Source organism: Anser cygnoides, chromosome 21 (genome assembly GCF_040182565.1).
Source record: "Anser cygnoides isolate HZ-2024a breed goose chromosome 21, Taihu_goose_T2T_genome, whole genome shotgun sequence".
Taxonomy (NCBI): domain Eukaryota; kingdom Metazoa; phylum Chordata; class Aves; order Anseriformes; family Anatidae; genus Anser; species Anser cygnoides.
Window position 1 is genome coordinate 3,157,206 of NC_089893.1, and position 18,154 is coordinate 3,175,359.

Sequence of the window (18,154 nt, forward strand, 5' to 3'; positions counted from 1 at the left end):
GGGGCGGCCCGGGGCGGGCGGAGCGGCGCCGCGCCGAGCCCAGCCCCGGCCCCGGCTCCCAGCCCCAGCCATGGCCCTGGAGCGGGCTCAGGCCGAGGGCCCCGCCGCCGCCCCGCGCCTCAGCGAGCCCGGCCCCGCCGCGCCGCCCGCCAGGTGGGCCCCGGGGGGCCGGGCGGGGCGGGCCGGGCCGGGCCGGGCGGCGCCGTGACCGCGTGTTTGTTCCGAGCAGCGCCGAGAGCCGCGGCGAGGCGGCGGCCGGAGGAGACGCGGAGACCGCGGCGGCCCCCGGCGAGGCCCCGGTGCCGTCGGGGGGCGAGGGGGCGGCGGCGGAGGACGAGGAGGAGGAGGAGGAGGACGGGGAGGAAGGCCCGGGCCCTGGCGGCGGCCCCCCCGAGGCCGGCGGGCAGCGCGGAGGGGCGGCGGAGGAGCCCGAGCCCGAGGCGGCCCCCGCGAAGCCGTCGCAGAACATCGCGGTGCAGGTGGGGGCTGCGGGGCCGGCCCCGGCCCGGTCCCCGCCGGCGTTCCCCGGGGGGTCGTCGGGGCTGGCCGGGCCGCGGCTTAACGGGGTCCGTGTGCCTTTGCAGACCGACTTCAAGACGGCCGATGTGGACGCCAGCACGGATCAGGACATCGAGAAGAACTTGGTGGGTGCCGAAGCCCCGCGGACGGTCCCGGTCCTCCCGTCTGCGGTCCTGCTGGGCAGCTCGGCTGGGCCGCTGGTGCCTTGGGAGCCCGTGTTCTCTGAGCACGGGGGACGAAAAGGCTCTTGGGGCGCTTCCACGGTCAGCAAAAATGACCCGAATTCTGAACCGCTGCAGAGCAGTGGTGGTGGGGATGGCGTTTGTGGTATTTGGCAGCTCTAGCGTGTGCTATAGTTAATATGCGACCAAGAAAGATCACCCCGGCAATTCAGCGGACAGCTGATATGAATCTTGGTCTCTCTCTGGCTGCTCAGCAAGTGAAACGCCCCTGCTTTGTTTCTTTCTAAACATCTTGTTTACAAAACAAAACCATTCCCACCCAAGCAGTGGATTTTCATTATTTGCGTACCAAATCATCCCAGAGAGTTGGGAGAAGCTTAAAAATGTTCACAGGACGTCCCAGAGCAAAGTTTTATAGCGATGTGCTGGTAAAGGAAGTAGCCGGAGGCAGGGCTATTCCTGGCGCTAGGCATCCTGATGCTGGCTCCCCTGCCCTTCCCACAGGATGTTTTTTCTCATTTAAATGCCAGCCTCGGCCTTCTTGAGCTGTCCTCTTTAGCAGGGGAAATGTAGTGGTAGCTGCAGCTCCAGGCAGTGCCTCCTTCTTCTTCTCTGACCTAGGGAGTCTGAGCTTTGAAAGTGGGAGCCAATAATGTGGCTCTTGACGATATCAACCTTGGCATCCAGTGGGCTTTCACACACTGCTGAGCTTTCCTGCTTGCATCCGTGCTGTCTCTGGTGTGAGGGAAAGGGAAGGTTCTCCCTGAATTTCTGCTCTCCCCTGCAGGACAAGATGATGTCTGAGAGGGCTTTGCTGAAGGAACGTTACCAGGAGGTGCTGGACAAACAGAGGCAAGTGGAGAACCAGCTACAGGTACAGCTTAAGCAGCTCCAGCAGCGGAGGGAGGAAGAGATGAAGAACCACCAGGTATTTAGCCGAGTCTTCTTCCTGTGTAACCTGCCCCTTAGCCCTACGCGATGAAGGTGGGCTGATTTGACCTCGTGTGCCCATGCAAGCACATTTTGTAGCATTAAGGATAGTTCCCTGCCCAAATCTGGATGCTGAGCCTGAGCAGTTCAGAAGTAAGTTATAGTACAGCATTTTACGTATATATCTGTTCCTGCTGGCGATCTTGCAGCATCTCTTCAACAAGCACAGGAGCTTTTCCCCATGAGTGCTGGCCGGGTGAGCAGTGTGAAGTGAGGAGAACTAACTCCACAGCATTATTTAGATCTCTGTAGCCACTGCTCACGGATCCCTAGCTTAAATAAGAGATTTGCAACTAGCTCTGCGGTGGCTCAGGTTAGGATAAAAGGAACCATCGGTGGTGTATTGCCTAGAAGTAGAGTAGGGAGCAGGAGAAGGAGTGCCCCAAAGTTCTTCTAAGGAGACAGGAGAACACGTAGTTCAGACTTTCTGTCTGTCTCCTGTGTTTCCTCGTGATAACCTCTATGAATCACGTCTAGATCTACTAAAAAGAAAGATTCCGATGACGCGTGTAATCTCATAATCTCTCTTCAATTTTGTTAAGATATTAATGGATTTAAAAACAAAGAAAAGCATTCCTTGGGAATTTTGCTCTTCATTTGTGCGATGCTTATGTTACTCTAGGAGATCTTGAAAGCAATTCAGGATGTTACAATCAAGCGAGAAGAGACAAAGAAGAAGATGGAGAAAGAGAAGAAAGAATTCCTGCAGAAAGAGCAGGATCTGAAAGCAGAAATTGAGAAACTCTGTGAGAAAGGCAGAAGGTATTAATATGAAAAAACAAGTATTTTTTTAGGAAGAAAAGTGTAAGTTAACTTCGATGTATATCTGATCAAGTAAAAGAGGATCACTTGAAACTTTTTGGAAGCGGCAAGTATTTTGCTGAGCATTTCAGGACGGGCCTGTGCAGTTTTGAGTGGATTCAACTACAGCAGAGCAGCTTTTGTATACAGACGATCTCAAAGTGAAATTCCGGGCAGCAGGTTGTTCTACCTGTTAGATATTCGTATGGACAGAACTTGGCAAAGATAACCTGCTGTTCTGCTGGGCTCTGCTGCGTCTTTGTGAGTCCAGAGCCTTTCAGCAGGGGGCAGGACTGTTCAGTTACGGTGTCAGGGTTAGGGTCTTGTTGTTTTCTGTTGTACATTTCTTGGTTTCTTGTTAAGTTTCCCTCTTAAGCAGCCTACCTATACCTAATGGTTTGAAAGACTCGGCTGTGGTCAGACTTTGCTGTGAGGTAGGCAGCATGCTCTGTGCGAAGAGTCTTGCTGGTTTCAGAGGGGTTCTAAAGCAGGCAATGTGATTCCTTTGCAAAGAGCCTAGGGTTCCTTTGCATGGTGAATTTGTGCTTTTATAGAGCCATTCTGACATGTCTTCAAGGTCTGATTTTTTTTAGTTTTAATTTTTAATTTGAGGGCTCAGTGACTTTTTGGATAAACCGTTTTAGTAACGGCTCCAAGTGCTCAGCCTGCTTCCCCCCTGAAGGGACTGTTGCAAAGTACGTGTCGGAGTGGCACAGCTCTGTGGTGGGCTCAGGTTAAATGCTACAGTCGTTGTGCAGTGTCATGATACAGCAAAATTGTTGCTTGTGAGGATGTTGGTGATTGAACTATTCAATACGTGTTTGAAAACAGTCTTCAGAGTGTGCCGTTGCGTTGGGCACACAGCTGTGCAAATACGTTGTTTAAACTTGAGAGCTGCAGCATTAGGGGCTGTGCGATAACACCGCTGCGGTGGATGACTCCATCTGTCCTTTTTTTTCTTGTGCAGGTTGCTGAAAGAACAGGAGGAGAAGGAAAACAAGATTGCTTCTCTGATTGCAGAGCAGTCTGATGAAAAGTAAGGCACTTAGCTGTTTCCAGATTAATAGCGCTGAACACTCTTATTTCATCATTTTGGTTTGGAGTGCATCTTGTGCTTCTGATGGCATAGGCTGCAGAGGCGGGTCTAGCAGTGCTGTCCACCTGGGCGCCCTGGAGGTTTTATCTCCCCTTTCAGCAGGCTGGTGCTCGCAGTCTCTGGATTAAATTCTCTTTGATCCTGGTCACAAGAAGGCTCCTGGATACTTGTTACATAAAGATCCTATAAGATTAGCATTTATGTGTAGTGGATTGACTCAGCTGGTAACTGCTACCTCTGACTGAATTTCAACTTCCCAGAAATCAGGGAAACCTATTCCTCCATGCTGTTCCCTGCAGCTGCCCAACTGCTCTAAACTCTGGAGCACTTCAGGTATTTTAACAGTGCGCATGTTCTAGATCCAGGCACAGGTGGAAAGGGCCACCTTTGAACTTCTACAGGATCAGGATGACTTGAGTTCTGTGTGTTGGTTCAGGTTGCTTTTTAGTTCAGAGCTGTGCACCGTTCCTTGAAATTGGACAGAATTTGGTGAGGGGAATTCTTGCCTCCCCTCTTTGCTCGTCTTTACATGTACATTTGCATAGTGGTTGTCTGCATGCTTTGGAACAGCTCACTCTTGGGACTGTGACTCATGCAGCCTTGGGAAATGTGACTGGTGTCATGGTCTGGAAGCTGTCAGTATCCCACAGTTCCACCCCATCAAGAGCTACGAGGATCAATTGGCTTTGTGGGAGTTTGTCAGCTCTCCTGTTTCAAGTCGTTCCAGTGCCGAAGCAGATTTGTTCTGTCTCTATTTGCAGGCAGCTGTGGGAGATGGAGCTAGATAAGCTGAAGAACCAGCACAATGAAATCAACAGGAACATTCTTGAGGAGACAGAACGGGCCTGGAAAGCAGAGGTTAGTAGATGACTTCTTACCTGCAAAGTAGTTGAAGAGGGTCTTTGTGAGATTCTAGATGACAGATTGATTGATGACAGATTATGTGAAATTAGGAGCAGTGAAGGATGAGGCTCTTCATGGGGTTGGAGAAGGGGTAAGCAAATGTCAGTGCAGTAAACGTTAGTTGGGACTGTTGCTAGATCCTGTCCCTGGAGAGCCGAAAGGAGCTGCTGGTGTTGAAACTAGAAGAAGCAGAAAAAGAAGCAGAGCTACACCTCACCTACCTCAAGTAAGTTCCTGTCTCAGAAGTGATAGGCGCACCGGAACACTGAAATTACCTTCTCTCCTCTTCTGCTTATACTAGCGGTTTGACTGAAATAGTTCAGGGTTTCCTGTGGCTTTCTTTATTAATCTAATGTGATTCAGTAATGTCACGAAACAGGGGTTGGTGGGGCCATGCTTATTTATTCCGTCACTGTTTGTCTGCTGAACATCTGCTGTGCTCTAGACTATGTGCTGTAGGCACTGGGTTGTCTGTGGGGTTGATGTCTCTGTCCACCAGATCAGTCTCTGCACTCGGGTAGCACTGTGTGCTCTCCTCTTGTGGGGTTCCTCGCCTGGGTTTGAGCTCTCCTTCCTGCCCAGCCAGAGGAGGGGAGCCCTGCTGGGGAAGGCAGGAGGCTTGGAGGAGTTTGTTGCTTTCAGCTGCTCCCACTTTGCTGCAAGTGAGAGCATGCTTGCAAGAGGGAAGGTTAAATTGTTCTTGCAGGTCTGCGCCACCAACGCTGGAGACAATGAGGCCAAAGCAGGAGTGGGAGATGAGGCTGAACAGGATACGAATGACAAAGGAGAGTGTCAGAGTAAGTTGCTATCAGACAGCTTCTGGCCTAAGAACGTGTGGTTCACATCAGTGCTGCTTTGCATGCTTAATTTCAACTCTCTTTGAGAGAAGACTTAAGACCCAGGGAAGAGGTTTGTGCCCAAACGCATGGCACAGTCAGTGTGTTTGTGAGCAGCTGCAGAGATCTGCCTGCCTCTTCAGGCTCGTGCGTGTGGATAAGCCACGTGGATATGAAAGCAGTGTTGGGTTAACCACAGAAGCCGTTTCTCTTTTTCTCTTTCCAGGTCCTTTTTCATTCTCTTTTGTTCTGTGAAACCAAATGACCTGCTTAGGGCCTGTGACCGTTCTGGGGCTGAGAATGCTTTGCTCAGGCAGCTGCGGCTGGGGAATTTGCCTGTTCTAGGCATTCAGTGCCCAGAACTTCCCGAGGCAGAGGCTTTGATAAATGCGTCTGTTTTCTCTCTGCTAGGACCAGTTCAATGACCACATTCAGATGGTGAGAAATGGAACAAAGCTGAGCAGCCTCCCACAGATCCCAACCCCAACACTGCCACCTCCACCCTCAGAAGTGAGTGCCTCTCCAGCCTAACAAACACAAGCTTTGATTGCTCTGATGCTTCTGTGAGGCTCTGGGGACAGCCTGTTTGTTGGCCTGTGACTGGTACTGCCTGTGCTGTGTGCATTGGAGGAGGCTGCAGGATTACATTTATTGGAGCCCTGGGCTTGTCCCCTGAGGCAGCTCTGTCTGGGCTCACCTGCTTTCCCTGGTGAGAAGGGAGAGGGTCTGCACAGCCCTTCCTGGTCACGAGGAGTGTAGTGGCGGGTGCCCGTGGCACAGCCCGCCTCCCGTCTGGCTGGGGAGGAAGGTGCTCAGCTCTGCTTTCAGGATGGGCTTATTCTAACCAGCCTTTTCTTCCCCCAACCCCGTTTTTCTTTCTCAGACAGATTTCATGCTGACGGCATTCCAGCCCAACCCATCCCTCACTCCCAGGCTCCCGTTTCCCATAGGACCAGTCCCCGTTCCCATGGTCATGCCGAGCGCCGACCCTAGGGCGCTCTCCTTTCCTCTCCTGAACCCCGCGATCTCCAGGCCCAACCAGCCTTCCCCGCCGCTGCCTGCTTCCCAAGGAAGAAACAGCCCTGTCGTGGCGTCGCTCATCGGCACCCACAGTCCTCATATGACTCCTGCTGCCTCCATCCCTCCTCCGCCGGGCCTGGGAGGAGTTAAGGTCACTCCAGAGTTTCACAGGCCGCAGCCGGCGGATAAGCTGGAAAAGCTTTTGGAGAAGTTGTTGACTCGGTTTCCGCAGTGCAACAAGTACGTGCCTCGTGTTGTCCTTCCCGGAGGATGGAGCCGTGTGTGTGAGGTGTCAGCAGGGACGGGGGGAAGTGGAGCTCAGCTTGGGGCTGGAGGGAAGTAAAGGAAGCCTGAAGGCGAGGAGCAAAGGGCGGCTGCTCTCTGTCAGGTTTGCCACAGCACTGAGCAAGGCAGGTTTGGAGCTTGATGCCGAGCCCAGCAGCGATAGGTGAGCGCAGCCAGGAGCTCTCTGCGTGCAGCCATGCCTTAAGCTTCTGAGGTGCTGCGTCCTGGAGCTGCGTGACAGGTGGGCGCTGTCTCTCGCTCCAGCTGGGATTTCCCACTCTTTCCCAGCATTTTAGGGACAGAAGCTCAGCGCGCCATTTGTCTCGCTTGTATGGCTGAGAGCACGTACCCTTGTGCTGTGCCAGAGCCTTCCCCTGGCACGGGGCTGGCTGGCGCGCGGTATCGTCGGCCCTTTGGTGGGGGGGGGGACCCGCTGGCGGTGGGTGGGAGCTCTTAGCAGGCTGCTGTTCTGCAGGGCCCAGCTCACCAACATCCTGCAGCAGATCAAGACTGCTCGGAGGACCATGGCGGGGCTGACCATGGAGGAGCTCAACCAGCTGGTGGCGGCCAAGCTCGCGGAGCAGCAGGAGCGGGCAGCAGCCGGGGCTCAGGTGGGAGAGCTGGGGTGGTGCTGGGGGCAGGGGGGCTGCAGAGAAGGGCAACCTGGGTGGCAGTGAGAAGTTTCCTGTTCCTTGGCTCCTCGCAGGCTGAGCTGCACGGGGCCTGCTGCTGGATCCACGCAGAGCTCAGGTTTGGGCTGTGTGCACCAGGCGTGTCCTGTGGGTTCCCCTCTCTGCTGACTGGGGCGTTTACTCTAGGGGAGTTTTGCCCTGCGTTAACGTGGGGTAGCTCGACTGTCCTTTCCTTCTGCACTGTTTGATAATGCCTTGTTTGCCTCCCTGCAGCCTCTCAGTCGAATCAGGGCCCCCATGTTTTCTGCTCCGCTGCCTCAAATCAGCACGCCCATGTTCCTGCCCCCGGCCCAGGTGGCTTACCCTGGAACAGCATCACATGTAAGACTTTCTTTTTTTTTTTTTTGCCTTCCTAGAGCACTTCACCGTCCCCAGGGAAAGCTATCTGGGGAGGGAGCCCTTCTGAGAAGTGGCCAAAGGGACAAGCCAGTGAAGTTGGGACCTCTCTCTCTTGTCACACAGCTACTCGTGCTGTTGGGGTAGAAGGGACGGGTTAGCAGCTTGGGTTCTGCATGCCCTGCATTGGGGGGGAGGGAATGGCTGCAGGATTGGTGTGCAGAGGGAGGAACTGGGCAAACTGTGGCCCCTGGCTGCAGCGGGCAGGACATGTAGCTGGAAGACGTCTTGTGGGATCTGAGGTGGGATGTGGGACTGCTGTGACTATCTGCTCTGTGTTCCCTCGCTGCTTGCGCCAGACCCCCGCTGCCTGTAAGCTGTGTCTCATGTGCCAGAAGCTTGTGCAGCCCAGTGACCTTCACCCCATGGCCTGTTCGCATGTGCTTCACAAGGAGGTGAGTGTGCTTCCCTGCTACGTGCACGTCTTTTTGTTCCTTATAAGGTTCCCGGTGCAGATGGTAGATCATGATGGTCTGCTAGGCTGGAGAGGGCTCCCTTGTGACCTTTCCATGGGGGCTGTTTCTAAGGAGCAAAGTAAACCGTCCCTTAAAATGAGCGCCCCTTGCCAGCACTGTTCTGGAAAAGTAATGCCACGCTCCGTTCACAGCGCCTTTGAGTTGTGCCAGTGGCTCTTGACTAATTCTCTCTCTTCCAGTGCATCAAATTCTGGGCACAAACCAACACAAATGACACTTGCCCCTTTTGTCCAAGTCTCAAATGACGGCTACTCGAACAAAGTGGTCCCACGGGAGGAGTTGCTGTGAATAGACAGGATCAGTTCTAAGATTTCTACAGTTCTATATTTATACGACCATGTATACACATGTACATTTTTATTATATAGGTAATGTGTGTATAGAAAGTCTGTATACATACAAATTCATAAATAAAGTGTGTATATTATGCAGTGATCTGGTGCTGCTGCTCATTTCTTAGTTCGTAGCCTTACTGGCTTCCTTTCTAACGTGTTAAAGCAAAACCTCCTTGCTGGGGGGCTGCTGTGACTGCCTCTTCCCCCTTAGCTGCGCGTATTCTTCCCTGGGGGCAGCGCTCCCACCAGCTCCACGCTTACCACAGCCGCTCCCCTTGGCAGGACATCTCGCATCACCACGCCCCAGCCGAGCAGTCCCCTGCCACGCCACGTCCATCTGGGGCTGCTCGTGCTCTGGATAGTTCCCCTCTTAGCAATGAACAGGTTCTAGGTGAGAAGTATTTTTGTCTTTTTCTTTTTAATGTAATAATTTACCGTGTTAACATTCATTGTTCTTACACAGACGATAGGTTACAGAGTACTGGAGTCTACAGCGGCAGCCTGCGGCGGCCAGCCCCATCCCTCCTCCCGCTGGGCAGAGTCCTGCACACGCTTTCACCTGGTGTTTCCTGGTGTAACTCCGGGTCCTGGGGAAGGAGCACTGGGGCGTGAACAAATTTGGCTGTGCTGCAGCTCAGGATAACCAACCAGTTGCAGATTCTAGTTTTCCCTTTCCTGTACTTTCTCCTAAAACACGGGCTGAGGCACCAACCCTTTCTCCATGGATTTCGGTGGGATCACGAGGTGCTCAGCACCACTTAAAATCTTGCGCTTACTCTGTAGGTTTTTTCCTTTTTTTTTTTTTTTCTGCAGTCTGTAGCACAAATTCAGTGCTGCTAGAAGCAGCTTTGCCTCGGGGCTGGTCAGTGCAGGCACTGCCAGGGTACCTACGGCGCGCCTGAATTTGGCCATAGCCTGAATCTCTCCACACATGCGCACACACGCTTGTCAGCACGTTTTAAGGCAGTGGTCCACAACAGAGTCTCTGGGATCCTGGGGAGGGTCCTGGGCAGGCACAAGGGTGTGGAGGTCTGTGTGCACTCTGCAATTGCATAACTTTGCCCTCGCGCTGGAGCTGAATTGCTGGACGAGCAGAGTTTGGGAGCACAGCACGGGAACTGGAGGCTGTTTCCAGACCCAGCAAAGGGGGGTGGTTTAGGGGTGCGTGTAAAGGGGCTGTCGGGGCAGTTCCCAGTGTTAGGGCTGGGTTGCCTCTTCTGTGGTCTCCTACGCTGTGCTTTCTCCTGCCTCGCTCACTGGCTCCCTCACTGCTTTTTTGAAGAAATATTTAAGTGAAGGATTTCGTTAATGAGCTTTAACCCTGGTGATTACTGTAGGCTTGTAATGCTCCAGCCCTTGTCCCCAGCTGAACTCGGGGCTCAGCTCTGCCCAGGCCCCAGCACCACAGGTAGCTCTGACTTTCGTTTGCGGGTGAACGTTGCCTTTTTAGTTAGTGAATCTCACGGCTAAAAACAAAGCACTTCCACGTCCCAGGCTGAGGCAGAGAAGTAAGGAAACTGAGCGGTATCGACTGTCTGCAAGCTCAAGAGCATGTGCTCTGGGGAAGGGAGGAGGGGACTGCAGGGGGGGGCTGACAGAGGAAGAAAGGGAGGGTTGTTTCACTCCGTAAAGTCCTCCCTTTGCTCTATGAACAAGTTGAGGGCAAAACTGCCTCCTCTGCCACGTGTCCTTTCAGCTTGAGAACCACCATGCTGTGATCTAGCTGTGCCCTCCTCCTGCACCCCTCCGTCGTTACCACCAGATCCCTTACACGCACTACTGCCTCTGAAACCAACTCCAGGTCGCCCACGATCCATAAAGTGCTTCCATCCAAGCGTGCCGCTGCCGAGCGAGCCCTGGGCTTGGGTGGTGGCCAAGGCCCTAGGACTGAGCAGAGGGCTAAACGTATTGAAAAAAAAACAGAACAGGACCAAATCCCCTAACGGTGGGTTTGGAACAGTGGCTTTCAGCGCTGGAATTAAAAATATAGCTATATGTAAATTTTGTACAGGTGAGAAGCGACCGTTATTTGTACCCCTGGGTGCAGTACGGACCTGCTATATACACGCCTTGATTCTGCGCAGCTGTACTACCAGTGACTTGCATTGTAAAAAAACAAACAAAAAAACAAACAACCCCCTAAAATAATAAATACAACCACGTGTTTAAAAAATAATAACCGCTGCAGTCCCCAGAGCCACCTCCCGTTGCCCAGAGCTGCCGGGGTGTCTCATGCCTTGAGAGCAGGAGCCCGGGTCCGAGCGTGTCTGGTGCCGGGGCGCGAGGACGCGTGGCGCGAGCGCAGCAGCACAGAGCCGCCGCGGTTCTGGCCGGCTGGTGAGGCGAGGCAAGGCAGCGGCTGCAGGCGGGGGCCACCGAGCCCGGCACTGGCTCCCCTATGGCTTTCAAACAGGCGAGTGGGCCGGGGAAACGGGCTGGCGCTGGGCTTCAGCGCTCGGCTGCCTCCCGGCGCTCAGTTTCTGCTTGTTCCAGGCTGTGCAGCGCGCGAGGGGAAAGCTCCTTCCTTCGTTCCCCGTGCAGTCCGAGGGCTGCGAAGCGCAGGGAGGAGAGCCCCGTGTCCCGGAGCAGAGGCTGTTGTCCCCGGGCCCAGAGGGCAGCAGCCACCAGCTTCTACGCGGCAAATGCTGTCGGTGCTGGAATGGAGGTGAGGCGGTTCCCGGTCCCCAGAGGGGACGTGGTGATCGGAAGGAGCCGGGGGAGGATGCTGCCCATCCTGGGAGGCAGCCAGGGCAGGGTGAGCAGGGAGCCTGGGGCCGGCAGCAGAGGGAGGACAGGCCGGGAGGGCAGGGAAATGCCACAGTAAATGTTAGAGCGAGCGGTATACAGGAGAGCAGCAGGATGGGAGCAGCCGCTAGGAAAGCCCCCTGCCTGCCTTCCCACGGCCCCGGGCAGCTCCAGGCTGGCACCGTGGGCTATTTCCCAAAAGCCCGGGGCTGGGGCTGGAGGCTCTGGAGGTGCACTCGCTGGAGTCCAGCTCCCAGGCGTCCAGGGGAGGGGAGCTGCGTGGGGAAGGCACAGCCACAGCGCACATGCACACACGTCACTACACGGAGGGCCCAGGCCAGCAGCTTCCCTGCGGAGCAGGCTGAGGAGGGCAGATACGCAGGACGGGGTGAGGGGGAAGGGGACAGACATGGGATGGCTCATCAGTTTGACTCTGTCACGCTTGGCAGGCCTGGGCAGGACAGCTAGGGGAAGCCCAGCTCATCCTCGTACCGGAGCAGAGACCCGTACCCGGCCCTACCAGGGGCTGCAGGTGGGACAGGGTTGCTGTGCTGTCACCCCCCAGCTCCCACACTGTTTCTGCAGGTCTCAGATAAAAGCAGCTGAAACCTGGGGCTCCCATGGCTGCCCTTGCACATGCTGCTTCCCCACAGGCTGCAAGCACACGCTGAACACGTGCTGGTGGCCAGCTACAGGTCAGCAAGGGGTGGCTGGTGTCAGGAACCAGGGCAAAGCCCTGGAGCACAGAGGGGGATCCTAACGTTAAAGGGATCAGATCTCCGCCTGCTCCCCAGTGCTGGTGTTCCCTCTCCTGTCCTGCTACCCAAATGCTGCCCTAGGCGACGGTGACCCAGGGACACAAGGGCCTAACCTCGAGGCTGGCCTGCTCCTGGCAGTGGGTCACTCCTGGCCCGCTAGACCCAAAGGGCACAGCGTCCCCTGGGGCCAGAAGGGCTTCGGCTGACTGTCTGAGCTCCCCACGCTGCTGTCCTGCCTCCAGAAAAAGGACCTACCTCTCCTTGCCCTGCTACCTCACCTGCGGGCCCCGGGACTGCCCCCAAGCTCCGGTGTCACTTCAGCAAGGATATGTCGTCGGCAAAGTCGTCGTGGTCCCGCCGCAGGCAGTGGAAGCAGCGCCACTGAAACACCATGAGGCAGAGGGGCAGCATGAACAGGGCGCAGATGGCTGCCATGACGTACGCGATGGTCATCAAGGTGGACTCGTCCGTCTGCGGGATGTTGTAGCCACAGTCCTCCATGTTGGAGTGCAGGTAGGGCCCCTCCACTGCGGCCGTCCGAAACTCGTCGTGCACTGCGGGCAGGATAAGGCAAGGCTCTGGTCACCGTGAAACCGCTGCGCGCCCACATCCCTTCCCTCTGGCTCCGCTCCTTCCCTGCTCCCCTCCCTCGCCCGTCCCGTACCGTGGCAGGCACTGACAGCAAAGCCGATGCGCTTGCGGGCGCGGTCGAAGACCACGTAGAAGCCCTCCATGATGACAGCGCCCATGACGGTGCCGGTGGAGGACTGAGAGATGGCGAACTTGTAGCAGTCGTCCTGAGAGGTGGCCACATCCTCCACCGGCCGCAGGTATTGCTGCACGAAGGGAAGCGCCGTCAGCTCTGTCCCAGGGATGCACGTGCCGGGCAGGGAGCTGTGCCCACCCCGCGCAGACCAGCTCCCGGCCGCTCTCCTGCTCAGCACTCACCTGGGGTAGGATGGTGATGCGGAAGGACTGGTTGGTGGCCTCCCCCATCAGGTAGAGGGACAGGACAGGGAAGATGTGCCAGGGGGTGGTGCCGACCTGCCAGCAAACCAGCTGCTCCCCCAGCCAGAAGCCGTCTGGGAACTTCTCTGTCTGCCGGAGGGAAAGGGGAGGTGAGCGGGGCCGTGCGGGCAGAGAGCTGAGATGCTGGGGCTGGTGACGGGCAGCCACCCTGCCCGCAGCACCACACCGGGGACGGGGCTGCTTTCAGGGGCCACACCGACCGAGGAAGCTGTTTTGATGGATTTCACCGCAGCCTCAAACACCTTCTTCGGTAGCCGGAGGTTGGTGGTCCCGCTGTCCACGATGCTCTTGTCATAGTTATACTGGGGGCAGCGAGAGGAAGAGTGACCCAGACTGAACGCCCCAGCCCAGCTCCTCTCCTCCCTCCCGGCACCTGGCTGCTCTGGCTACCCCTGCACAGCTACTGAGGCTGGGCCAGGGCCAAGCTCTGCTTCCTTTGAGCCCATCGCCACAGCCCAGACTCTGGTCTCGAGCAGCCTGCTGCCCTCAGCTTCCTTCAACAACGAGCCCCTGAACCACAGGCACCCACAGCATTCGCTGCCCTGGGTGACATTAGCCGTAATCGAAGCACAAACGCCTCCGGCAGCAGCAACAAAACCGGGCCGGTTCCCCTGGTGCCCGTCACCTCTTTGCAGTCCATGTTCAGGTCCTGCCCGTTGACCTCCAGCCTGACGATGATCACCTCGTAGTACCACTCCTTGCGGATGGGCGTGTACCAGATGTCACCCACGTACAGCGAGCGGTCGATGCCACCGATGATCTGCGACGGGGACGGGAAGGTGCTGCCGCCACGTGTCGCCACCTCCAGCCAGAGCAGCCCCACGTGGCCAGCCCTGCCCTCGGGGACCACTGCGTCGCAGGAGGAGGCCCCGGCCTCCCCCCACCGCGCTGGCTCCACACCACTCACCATGCTGCCTCCCACTGAGGCCAGGGCCTCCGTCTCGTTGAGCGAGAAGCCTGCCCCGCAAAGCTGGAGGGAGAAGATGTTGGGCACCTGGGTCTGCTTCACCAAGGAGTCAAAGAAGGGCTCCAGGCTGTCGTCGGGCTGGTGGGAGGAGAAAAGCAGAGGCAGGGCAGGGATGCGTCAGTGCTGCCCATTCTCCAGGGGCTCTCCACGCCTGGGGGAGGACAGCCGGGAGATGTCCTCTCGCTGTGCCCCCCAGGAATCACGTCTCTGCGCGCTGCTGGGGCAGGGCTCAACGTCAGCAGCCCGTTGGGACTGAGCGGAGCTAGGAGGGGATCTGAACCCTTGGGCGAGACGTGCTGTGCTGGGACGGGACGCCCCGGGCCGCCCGCATGTGCGCGAGCCCCTCCGCGCTCACAGGGTGCTGCGGGGTGGCGCCTGGCAGGCAGGTCTCACGCTGCTCAGCTCCCGGGAAGCTGGCCCTGAAGGCCCCGCTCTGGGTGGCTGGAGGTGCCCGCAAAGCCGGAGCAAGGTGGGGATGGAGGTGCAGGCAGCCTGTCCGCGGGGCAGCAGGGCCCCAGCGCGCCCAGCGCTCACCCGGGCGATCTCAGCGTAGGCCAGCCCCAGGATCCCTTCCCAGTTGGAGCCGTTGATGAAGAATTTGTCCGACTCGGTGATGGCAGCGATGTTGGCTCTGACGGTGACGTTGGGGCCGTGGGGGATGGTGACGAGGTCAGTGCCCAGCTCCCCTTCCCACTTGCCCTGCGTGTAGGGCACGTACACGCCCTTCCGCAGGTCGCGGTAGGTGCTGGACCTGCAGCGGTGTCAAAGAGCCAGAGTGAAAGCAGGGCAGAGGAGCGGGTGCCTGTGGGTGTCTGGGGGCCGGGTCTGGCCCGACGCCCAGCAAGACGTGAGATCACCCGCGGGGCTGGGTCATGGGCACAAGGACCGGCGGCCGGGCCGTTTTCCCCCAGCCCCTGGCCCCGCAGCGTACTCACAGCTGCCGCTGGTAGTATCTCCGGAGAAAGGGGTGAGGCGCAGCTCCCACGGCGAAGTTACTGCTCCCGGTGTCCACCAGGATATTCAGCTGGAGAAGGAAGAGAGACAGGGAGCTCGCCACTGCCGCGGGACCCAGGCTGCACCCAGCAGCACCCAGCTCCGTTCGGCACCGCAGGCGAGTGATGCCCTCCCCGTCCCCGCGCCGTGGGGCTGCCGTGCCCTGTGCTTCCCAGCCCTCTGCGCCTCACCTCGGCGGCGAGCCTGGCTCTGCCCTCCCGGCCAGGGCATGTCCCGCTCGCCCCCGGCCGGCAGAAGAGGCAGGGCTCTGCGCCTGCCCCCCCTGGGGTGCTGGGACAGGCGGAGGCAGGGCAGGGGGGCTGCCCGGGGGGGGCTGCTGCGCCTGGGGAGCGCAGGAGGGGCTGAGCTGAGCACGGCTCGGAGCAGTTGTGCAAGAGAGGACTCGGTGCCGGGGCAGGAGTCAGTGACACCAGGCTGCTGCACAGAGAGCAAACACCGCCAGGCTCTGTGCAAACACCCTGAGCTCCCCTGCCCTGCCCGGCGCGGCCTCGGGCCCTGCAACCGGCGCTGGGCACCCCCAGCTGGAGGGGGCAGCACCAAGACGGGGTCCCCGGGCTCCCCCTGCCATGCAATGCGATTTGCTCACCCAGCACGGGGTGGGGGGGGAGAGGACTGCTGGTACACGAGCTGCCACGGATCGCTGGGGCCGCTAATCGGCCGTCCATATGCTGAGCTCTGCTCCCGCTTCATTTCTGCCGCTGCCCTGGCTTAGCAGCTCCCAGGCAGGGTTGGCAAACATCCCGCAGGGCCACGATCCCCGCCTGCGGCCCCCCCTGCCCCACCGGCAGCTGGGGCTCATCTCCAGGGCGCCCGGGGAGGCGTTTCCCTGGAGAGAGACCTGCTGAGCTGGGAGGACGCGAGAAGGGGGTTTTGCTCGGGAGACTTCGCCTCGCCGAGAACGACGACGGCGTCAGGAAGCTGGGGCCACCTGCGGCTCCCCAGGACCCGCATGCACGCCCCGAGCCTAGCTGCTCCCCCCAGGCTCTCACCGGCACTGCCACGTGCAGCCTTTTGTGCCGGCGTAAGCGGCGGGGGGGGGGAGCTCGCAGGCCCTGCTCTGCTGACTCGGGTTCGCTGTCGCACGCGTCGCACCCGCACCCTTCAGGCTCAGCCCAGGACGCGGCGTGCACCAGCGAGGCCGGGCCGCGCGTGGCAGGGCTGCTTCCCGAACCCGCCCGCAGCTCCCTGGATGTGACGGCCCCGCCGGGCGCCTCGGCAGCAGCACTCGTGGGGTGGCGGGGGGGACAGGTCGGGCGGCTGTGGCTCCGAGCCTCTGCCATCTGTCCCGGAGCTGGCGCTGGCTGCTCCGCTGCCGCCCTCCTCCCGGTGCTGGGCTGGATCGGCCGGTGCCGGTGGCACGGGCGCAAGCGTGCAGCGCAACCGACCCGCCGAGGGACGGGGGGAGTGAGGAATTCGTTGTTGACAGAGGCTCTGCAGGCAAAATTAAAGCACGACGGAACGCAGGGGCTCCCTCGTTAGCAGCAGGAAGGCGGAAAGGAAAGGCAAGGAGGGAGGTGGGCTGGTGATGGGGTGCGGTGGGCTGCACGTGGGCCTTCGGAGGGGACGCACGCATCCTCCCGGATAAACGCGCACCGTGCTCCCCGATCTCCTGCCTATGCACAAACGTTCCCTTTCACGTGAGTCTTTTAATCCCATTAAAATGCCTGGAGGGATTTTGCTCCAGCACACGGACACGCACGCACGCAGGCACACGCACACACCCCACATCCACGGCTGGCAGGAGGCCAAGGCTGGGAGGTGCTGCCCGAACGGGGGGCTGTTTCTGAAATCCACGAGTGCCCGGGAACAGGTGGTTCTCACTGAAATTGTTTGGCAGCTGCGACACATGGCAGGTTCCAGGCAAGAGCTCCAGTAGGGCTGGATGATGAAATCACATTTAATACCAGATTTCAGAAATAATCTCCCTTCTCCCTAAACGCACCCTGCCAGAGCAGAAAAACACATCCTAAAGACCCACGGACAACACGAAACCGCCTCGAGGGACCTGATTTCTGTGCGTGATGTTCTGTGACGGCGGTATGAACCCCCCGGCCGGGGGGAACCGCTCCTTTTGCTGCTTTTCCCCTGCCGTTCCCAGCGCTGGGAGCGCACCCCCGGCGCAAAAACGTGCTGGGCACCCGAGGAAGGAGGCAGATCGTGCAAGAGGTGCACGCAGAGAAGCCAGCCGCTATTTCCGAGCCTACGTGGGCACGGGGAGTTTTGGCAGAGCCGGCCTACACCGTGGGCGGCAGAAGGACGGAACCTGGCCGTGCACGTGAAGAAACGCGGCCCCCAGGCGTTTCACTGGCACCCTGGCGGGCCAAACTCAATGCTGACGGCGGCGGGTGTGGGTGTCCAGGTGCAAAAGGACGGGACAGCAGGGAATTCCGCGATCTCACCCGTAACAGAGAGGAGGAGCTGGCTCCTCCGGGCTGCGAGGCCGGCACACGGCCCTCAGCGTGCCTCCCGACCCTCGGGCACCCCGAAAACGGTGCTCGAGGGCAGGCAGGGCAGTCCCCAGGATGCGAGGGGTGCTGACAACAAGAGCCCGGGGCTGATGGGGCTCCCGCCCTGCGGGTCCCCTCCCCAGGGAGGCTGAGCCCTGGCGGGGACCTTTGGGTGCAGAGGGGCCGGGGGCCGGGCCCTTACCTTCTGCGGGGGGCTGCCCACCGTCATCTCCACGTAGTAGCCCTGGCCGGACTTGCCGCGCAGGTTATCGATCATCTCCACGAAGCTCCCCCTCCGCTCGGCCTCCTCCTCCGGGGCCCGGCGAGCCCGGGGGCCCGGCGGCGGGGCCGCGCCTCCCCTCAGCGGCAGGCGGATGCGCGGCGGGGCCGGGCCGGCTCGCAGGGCCGCGGCGCCGAGGCAGAGCAGCAGGCAGGGCCAGGCGGGAGCCATGGCCGCGCGGCGGGGGGCTGCCCGCCCCCCGGCTCCCAACGCCCTCAGCGGGCCCGCAGCGCCCCGCGCCTCGGCCGGGCGGCCGCGCCGGGGCGGGCAGGCGGCGCGGGGCCGAGCGGGGCGGCGGGCATGGCGGAGCGACGCTCCCCGCCCCTGCGCCCGCCCGCTCCGGACGCCGTCGCCCCGCCCGCCGCCGGCGGAAGCGCTCCGGG

At 59.1% G+C, this 18,154-nt stretch overlaps 2 protein-coding genes across 3 annotated transcripts; one reads left to right on the plus strand and one right to left on the minus strand.

The window, feature by feature from the left end:
- The first annotated feature begins 7 nt into the window (after positions 1 to 7).
- Positions 8 to 8,631, plus strand: RNF214 (ring finger protein 214). Its single transcript, XM_066981149.1, has 15 exons — positions 8 to 153; positions 230 to 479; positions 585 to 644; positions 1,489 to 1,629; positions 2,314 to 2,453; positions 3,460 to 3,528; positions 4,350 to 4,446; positions 4,629 to 4,717; positions 5,198 to 5,288; positions 5,739 to 5,837; positions 6,211 to 6,587; positions 7,108 to 7,243; positions 7,538 to 7,645; positions 8,020 to 8,115; positions 8,376 to 8,631. Exons 1-15 carry the CDS (start codon positions 71 to 73, stop codon positions 8,439 to 8,441), a joined length of 1,902 nt encoding a protein of 633 aa, XP_066837250.1. The 5' UTR covers positions 8 to 70; the 3' UTR covers positions 8,442 to 8,631.
- Positions 8,632 to 8,932: 301 nt separating this feature from the next.
- On the minus strand, positions 8,933 to 18,090 carry BACE1 (beta-secretase 1). 2 transcript variants are annotated; one of them, XM_048063485.2, is made up of 10 exons: positions 17,694 to 18,090; positions 14,966 to 15,054; positions 14,565 to 14,781; positions 13,971 to 14,108; positions 13,689 to 13,823; positions 13,264 to 13,365; positions 12,983 to 13,132; positions 12,699 to 12,870; positions 12,313 to 12,588; positions 8,933 to 11,637 (listed from the first exon to the last, which is right to left on the minus strand). In XM_048063485.2, the coding sequence occupies exons 1-9, from the start codon at positions 17,940 to 17,942 to the stop codon at positions 12,347 to 12,349; spliced, it is 1,494 nt and encodes a 497-aa protein (XP_047919442.2). In that variant the 5' UTR covers positions 17,943 to 18,090; the 3' UTR covers positions 8,933 to 11,637; positions 12,313 to 12,346. The 2 variants fall into 2 exon arrangements, with proteins under 2 accessions (XP_047919442.2, XP_066837251.1); XM_066981150.1 differs by having other exon boundaries at positions 8,933 to 12,588.
- Between the last annotated feature and the right edge of the window lie 64 nt (positions 18,091 to 18,154).

Coding starts and splice junctions, on each gene's coding strand:
- RNF214 (XM_066981149.1), top strand. CDS start 71: ATGGCCCTGGAGCGGGCTCAGGCCGAGGGCCCCGCCGCCGCCCCGCGC. Junction 3,529..4,349: donor GCAGAGCAGTCTGATGAAAA/GTAAGGCACTTA, acceptor CTCTATTTGCAG/GCAGCTGTGGGAGATGGAGC. Junction 8,116..8,375: donor CGCATGTGCTTCACAAGGAG/GTGAGTGTGCTT, acceptor TCTCTCTTCCAG/TGCATCAAATTCTGGGCACA.
- BACE1 (XM_048063485.2), bottom strand. CDS start 17,942: ATGGCTCCCGCCTGGCCCTGCCTGCTGCTCTGCCTCGGCGCCGCGGCC. Junction 14,782..14,965: donor AGATACTACCAGCGGCAGCT/GTGAGTACGCTG, acceptor ACACCGCTGCAG/GTCCAGCACCTACCGCGACC. Junction 13,824..13,970: donor CCTCAGTGGGAGGCAGCATG/GTGAGTGGTGTG, acceptor TCCCCGTCGCAG/ATCATCGGTGGCATCGACCG.